At 37.0% G+C, this 7783-nt stretch overlaps 1 protein-coding gene across 2 annotated transcripts in view; it reads right to left on the bottom strand.

Annotated features, from left to right (window-relative positions):
• Nucleotides 1-3908: 3908 nt before the first annotated feature.
• MARCHF6 (membrane associated ring-CH-type finger 6) overlaps nt 3909-7783 on the bottom strand; it is a 76076-nt gene continuing 72201 nt past the window's right edge. For both annotated transcript variants that reach the window (XM_060295654.2, XM_030856571.3), the window contains one exon: nt 3909-7729. In XM_060295654.2, coding sequence (XP_060151637.1) covers nt 7639-7729 — 91 coding nt within the window. In that variant the 3' untranslated portion in view covers nt 3909-7638. The remainder of the gene's footprint in view (nt 7730-7783) is intronic.

Here is a 7783-nt window from a genome sequence, read left to right as displayed (position 1 = left end):
ATCCTACCTAGTTTAGGGGTCTCCTGGCTGGCTGCTGCAGCTGCCCTTAACACCCACACTTAATGAAACAGGCCCTGAGACCCACCTCCCCTCTCGACACGAAGGTGAAGAACTAGAATGAGCTGTCTTCAGGAGGGGCCAGTGACAAGCCCTCCTTCCTTCCCTAGAGGTATCAACCCCCAAACACAACTTCTCTACTGGGCAACTTACCTACCAAATGAAGACACACACGTTTCCAAGTTAACAGCATTAGCAAAACTGAAAATAGGCACTATTTAATGTTGATGACGATATGGGGAAACGAGGAATCTCATACACTGATGAGAGGAGTGTTAATTATTACATTTGGGGGCAATTTGGCACTTTAAATATGTTTGATGATTTAGCAGTCTTAATTCTAGGAATTTATCCTACAGAAATACTAGTAAAGTAATATGGACAAAAATGTTTACTATAGCATGTAATAAAATGGGTTAACCAATTGCCTTTCATAAAACTTAAATCATAATCTTATCCACACAATGGAATACAATACAGCTAAAAGTTTTAAATGGGATAGCTACTTATGTACTGACATAAAAAGATGCTCAGAAATATAAAGTGAAAGAAGCCACCTGCAGAGCAGCCCAGGGCACGTACCACCCGTGTTGATAAGAGCATCAGTGAACGAATGCTTATGCAGAGCACAGTCTGGAAGCAAACACCAAGCTACTGACAGTGCTCACCTCTGGAGGATGGCTTTCAGGTTTTATTTTAACCATATATACATTATTCTGATTCATTTATTTACTTACCCAACAATATTTATAGAACGCCCAATATGTCCCAGGACTGTCCTGGAATACAGTAGTAATCCCCAAATAGTTTTTTTTTTTTTCAATCTCTGGAGCTTACATTCAAGTGAGGGAAAAACATGCAAATACAAACAAGATAGGTAAACTGTACAGTAAGTTAATACGAAAGAGAAAAATACAGCAGGAGACAGGAATGCCCAAGTAGCTACAATTTCAGATAAGCCTCCCTAAGAAAGACATTTTAGTATAGAAACGAGGAGGTTGGGGAGAGCTTGGAGGAAGAATATTAAGGCATGGCAAACAGCAAATGCAAAGGCCCTGAGGTTTGACCTGTTGTGGAAAAGGGGAGGCTGCCTGGAGCACAATAAACACAGGGGGTGATGGGGCAGAGGGTGTGAACTTGTGAAAAGTTCTGTTCTGATTGCTTCTATCTTCTAAGTGAAATAGGAATAAAAATCATCAGCCAAAAGTCAGGAAGGCGGAGAAGGTGGCACTTTGAGGAAGAGGAAGGTGTGAAATGGTCAAAGACAGTATATGAACATAATACTTTTTAAAATTGAGGTGTAATTAACATTCAGTAAATTGCACAAATTTAAACTGTACAGTTTGGTACACCCTGACATGTCAAACCAGAACTCCATCAAGATAGTGAACACATCCGTCACACACATGCGTCCTCTCCGCCCCGTCTCTTCACATGCCTGTGAAATCCCCCCACGTCCCTCCTTGCCAACCCCTACCTGCAATGATCTGCTTTCTAGATTGCTGTAGGTTACTCTGTATTTTCTAGAATTCTATATAAATGAAAAGCACACAGTACACTTTTTGTCTACTTCCACTCAGCATCATCATTTTGAGATTTGCCCAAGCTGTATATACGGATAGTGAACTGCTTTCTGTTGCTGAGCAGTATCTCATTATATGGATAATCATTTATCCATTCATCAGTTGATGGGCACGAGGATTGTTTCCAGCTTTGGGTTAGTACAAATAAAGCTACTATGAACACGCACGTGTTTAAGTCTTCATACGGACTTACACGTTTTCTTTTGGTGAAGACCTAGGAGTGGTAAGTAAACAGATTTTAACCTTTTAAGAACTGCCCAGCTATTTCCCAAAGCAGCTGTACCATTTTACATTCCCTCCAGCGGGGCGAGTTCCGGTTTCTCCACATCCTCCCCACCACGTGGTATGGTATTTTTAGTGTTAGCTATTCTCATAGGTATGAACGGGCATCTCATTGTGGTTTTAATTTGCATTTTACTTATGGCTAATTCTGTTGAACATCTTCTCATGTAATTTGCCATATATATATATATATATATGTATCTCCTCTTCAGTGAAGTGTGTTAAATATTTTGCCCATTTTTAAAATGGGCAAATAGGTTTTCTTACTACTGAGTTTAGAGACTTCTTTATTCCGAATGCATTTTATCAGAAATATTCTGTAAATATTTTCTGCCACTCCATGGCTTGTCTGTGTTTCTCTAAACACTGTATTTCAAAGAGCAGACGGTCTCAATTTTGATAAAGCCCAATTCATCAAATTTTTCTTCTATGGATTGTGCTTTTGGGGTTACAACCCAAGGTTGAATATTTTCCCCTTGGTCTTCTTCTAGAAGTTATATAGTTTGGGGTTTTAACATTTAGGACTCTAATCCATGAGTTAATTTTTACAACTGTTGAGATATGGATCAGTTTTTAATCTTGTATCTGGACGTCCAATTACTCCAGCACTATTTGTTTGACTTCTGCACCTTTGTCAAAAAGCAGCTATCTGTATACATGTAGGTCTATTTCTGGACTCTCTATTCTGCTCCATCACACCTTTGGATTTGTGCAGCTAGCAGAAGGGATTGCTCCATTTAAGCAAAGAAAGGAGTGAATGAGTGGGGTTCTCGTGTATGAAGCTTCTTGTCCTAAAGAAAAGTTACTGAACAAACATGGAGAAGCAGAAAGACATGGCACTGTTACATATGTAAAGGAAGAAATTTCAAAATGACGATTAGACAACGTAAAGTGGGTTACTGCTGTTGATATACAGACAGGTGTATGCCATGTGGGACTGAGCAGAAGTAGACTGCAAGAGGGTGAAAGAGGAACTGTGGTGTGGGTGTGTGGGAGGGGTGCCTGTATACACAAAACAGGACTTGAGCGCCACCAGGTCATCACAGCCTCGCCCAAGGTGAGTCCTTTCTGTGTTCCTTGTGGCATTTGACTCCTACCTACAATGGAAACTTCTGCTCATTTTTTTGTTCTTTTCCATTCTAACTGGGCTCCTTGAAGGCAGACCCTATACCTCATTCTACTACAGTACTAAGTACAGTGCTGGAAACAAAAGAGACACCAAAAAAAAATGAGAGTGGGGCTGGGGAGAATTCACCTCCTCAGACCCTCATTTCACTCGTGATGTTGGCTCTGTTCGCAACAAGAGTGGCTGCAAACTGCACAGTAGGAGAAGGGAATTCATGGCCACTTTCTGAGATTTCACTGTACAATTTCCTTTGCAATAAAGTTCAACTTCACAGATTACACATGCCCTATGGATCAAATAGCATTTCACCTACCACCACTGCATTTGAAATAAATAAAAATGCATAAATGATTTTAAAAAAATCATAGAAAAAGTTTTGAACCTAGAAACAAAAATTAGAAACAAAAGGATCTCTTCACAAAGGGCACTTTAAAAACCTCAAGCAACCCTTTCCTTTTTCTCTGATACATATGATCAGTATGTGAAGTGGACTTTTACTCTATCCAAATCTCCACCTAAAAGACAACCTGGTGAAACTTTACACTCAGATCTTGCAGTGGAGGCGCAGAGCTGGGTGGCATCCTGCCTGTGGCACAAGAAGAAGGGCTTCGCTCTTCCCAGTGAGGATGGGCTGTAACCACAGTGGAGGGAGAGAGGGGGAAGGCGTGTCTTCTGCAACTATACTTTCAAGTTCCTACTTAGAACGGAGGGGCTATAATCATATGTAACTTGAGTTTTTTCTTCCATAATTATTATACTTTTAACGATCTGGATTATCTGCCTGTGCCAACTAATAATGCACATTTCATAATTCTGAAGCAATCTTGCAACAAAGCAAAAATAAACCAAAAAAACTAGGCTACAACTAACGTTTTTATTCAATTTTTCTCTCAACTCAGAAGGCAACAAACAACCACATAAAAAAGGGAGCACTTTAGAATATATACACATAAAGTTGGTCTGGGTATCTAAGGTATTTAATAGAAAACTAACATCCCAACTAAGTAAATGTTCTATTCATTGAGCTTCTACAACAGTCATTTCTAGGCCTTATGGTCATTACATTTTCATTTAAGGTACTATATTAATTTCATGACTACAAAATGAGGCACTCATACAAAATAGATGGGAATGAAAACAGATGTATCCTGTCTTATCTTTATGTTGTATTAAATGCCAAAGATATTGTTGGGGATTACCTGAAAGAAGCCCTTACTCGTGATGGCTGTTTTATTGATTAAAAAAATGACACAGGGCAGTAATGGACTGAAAGGAAAACATCTGATTGAGGGGCACGTTAATTAAGTAGATACAAGGAAGTTAGAGAATCTCCACAAGTGAGGCTTCAGTAATACCTTTGTAGTAAGACATTTGTTTTCTTCTTGATGGCAACTGAATAGGTAACATTCTAAAGGAGTATTTTAAACATAATCATTTAATTTTACAATATAAAAAACTTATCACAGTAAGTAGAGAGCTTTAAAATACTCAATCCTGAAAATGAGAGTAAGTAGCTCACTTGCAACGTTTAAAAAAGTGCCAGTGTTCTGATACTGGTGCAACATTCTTCAGAGTGAGTGAGTGTGTGTGAGAGTGTGTGTGTGTGTGTGTGTGTTTGCAAATGCAATACAATGTAGCAATGTCCAGTGCTTCACTGTTTTGTTTTAAAAAGTCATCAATTCAACCTAAATTCAAGAATTACACTTTAATAGTAGCATTTTGCCAATACAGAAAGGACATATCATCTAAGATCAAATCATCTGAGAAAAGGTTCTTCTCTATTACTTGAATAAGGGAAAGAAAAAACACAAGACAAGAATCCACAGTAATAACAGTTATATTAAATGCTGAAATAAAAATTACTTTTCATTTACATCTGGAATTGAGATGTCCAATCTCCACTGTTTCTCCAGAGAACAGGAAAAAAATCACCTAAAAACATGGAGGTTTTTAAGGCTAGCTATACACAAACTTCACATTGGCATTTTTCTTCAGTGTTCATCTCAACTATTAGTACTTAATAGTTTAAAAATCAAACAGAATTTGCTAATAATGAACAACTGCATACTTCATACTATGACCATTTGATAACTGGTCATGTAAAACTAACCCCAAATGTTGATTTGTCTTCAATTTATAAATAGTAAAAATAAAACAAAAAGGTCTTCTTTCCTAATTAAATTCCTTGAAGACAGTCTTAGCCCAATGTAAAATGAAGCAAAACTACACTATTATTATTTTTTTAATTCTACATGAAGAAGGGCAGCAATACTAGCACTTTCTGAACTAGAAGTTTTAAATATTTATAAGACTATTGGTTAATAATAAAATCTTGATGCTACCCAAGTAAATAGTATGCCAGCAAATGCTTTCCTTATGAAAGTATTCACCTTATTGAAAAAAACAGGACAAAGCACAACTGAAAAACCAGGGGAAATCCTTAAGTAAGACAAGATAAAGTTATCTGCCAGTGAAATGGAGGGCAACTTTTTGGCCATTCATATATATATATATATATATATATATATATATATATATATATATATATATATATATATATTCACACACACACACATATATATATGTATATTATATGTTGTTTTTTGGTTTTTTTTTTTTTTTACAAAATATCTGATAAGATTCACTTAAAATTTTGTAGAATAACAGTTTTTAATCTTTTGTGATATCTGCCTAGATCTCTTTCTGGTAAAACAGATAAGTGTGTTCCAATAACTTTATATCAAGATCTACAAATTCTCTGAAAAATTAAAAAAGAAACTTAAATTAACACGATCAAGTTATATGCCCAATTTGATAATATTTTTGTCCCAAAGAGAACAATTGATATAGACATACACCATGACAGGTGGCATTATGTTTAAAATGCTCCTAATTTTTACAGTAGGACTAAATTTCTAAGTAAAGGTAGGGCTAGCAAAGGCCTTATTTCAAATATGAGAAAGGGCTACTACAAACTGCGAAAAACTGTAACACTGAATCCTATGTCGAGTTTTTTTTTTTTTTTTTTTTTTTGATACTGATGTTTTAAAGTAATCACTTACCACTTCAGGAAAAACTGTTGAAATATAAAACAACCAGAACGTGTTGCTTTTGGTAACTTATGTTTGGCTGACTCTCATATTTTAAAAATTCTCAGATTTAAGCCTATGGGTTTTAATACTATATGGAAATTCTTTTATGGTTTCTTAAGATCTATGCTGTCCATTTTCTCTGAGAACTAAGTTATCATTCAAAAACAAATACTACCCTTACCATATACCATCACCATTAAAAACCTGGATCACATGCCCAACCATTCTATTTCTCTAAACTTCTAACTTGAAGCTTTGGTTATGAAGGAAAACCAAGTTTCTAAGTGTTCTGCTTTCCGAGATTTTTACAGCACGTTTCCAATGAAATACATTCTGTACTCCTATGTTAAAAGGCCAGCTCAGTCAGCTTCCTTCTGGTCAAATAAAATCAAGTTGGTTTTATTTATAGTTTTATTCTGTAAACAAAAAGCTCTGGAAACTTTGGAGAAATGCACTGCCCCTAATCCTCACCCAATGATGCACTAACCAGCAGGACCAGGGGTTCTAACCCGTCTTCTCTAACGCTGTCAATCTAAGACCACAAATCCCATCTACATTTGACAAAACATTTCAGTATGTCCTTATTCCAGGAAGATGCAGTATCACTGGTGATGTTATCCTGTAAGATTTATGATCTTCCATGACTTTGGCCACTGCTGACGAAAAGACAGCTGTGTGTGGGAAAAGGGGGCTGGAGGATCTAAGGAAAAATCTTCTTTTGGACTTCTTCTTTTCTCTAAGTATAGACACGTCCCTAACAAACACAAAACCCAACTCCTGATGCTGATCACTAGGAATATTAAATTATCAAAATTAAAAATAATTTCCTCACCTAGCACAAGATACTATACAATATTACAAACACAGACACATGAAAAAAAATCAGGCAGTAGAAAATGTACAACAGCTTTGGTGTTATACAAAATAACTTCCAAAAACGATTGACAGTGAAGCACAAGTTCATGTTTTCTTACCACAGACACTCCACTGTTGATTTCTACTTATTTCCTTTTATGTTCTTGGTAAGGTCTGAACAGCCAAGACAGAATGTACAGTTCACTTAATAAGAACTGCTAGGAACACCAGGACATTGCATTCCAAAAGACGTCATTAAGAAGTCTTGCCTCTGCACTATGGCTCTGTGGCACATTTCCTGTCAAGATCACAGCAGGTCCAAAATAAAGTGACAACTAGATTTAATAAATTAATATACATTTTGTTTAAAGATGTACAATGCACATTCTGTTTAATCCAAGGTTTTAGGGTATCCCGGAACTTCTATTTACACATATACAGACCTCAGACAGCAATGATGTCAGAAGATGCAGGAAGGGCAGCAGAGCCTCGCACTGCTGCTTGCTGAATGCTGAAAACCCAAGTCAAATACCCTTAACTTAAAAACAACGCTGAGAGATCACTGGGGAAAATCTCCAGAGAGAAGTCCACAAAAAAGGACACGTAAAGGCGGGGGAAGGTCAACGTAGTTGAGACAACCACTTTATTCTTGGGATGACTGTGGAGGCGGCGGAGATGTGCCTTGTTTGCCAGATTTCCGTTCATAGTTCACGAGGCGTTGGCCCACAAGGTACCTAGGTTGTTAAAAACAGGGTGGTTACTCTCTTATGTGATCTTACTTACTAAAA

Source organism: Globicephala melas, chromosome 3 (genome assembly GCF_963455315.2).
Source record: "Globicephala melas chromosome 3, mGloMel1.2, whole genome shotgun sequence".
In the NCBI taxonomy this organism is placed as follows: Eukaryota; Metazoa; Chordata; class Mammalia; order Artiodactyla; family Delphinidae; genus Globicephala; species Globicephala melas.
Note: the sequence above shows the minus strand (reverse complement) of the source record. Positions and strands in the feature narration are given on the sequence as shown.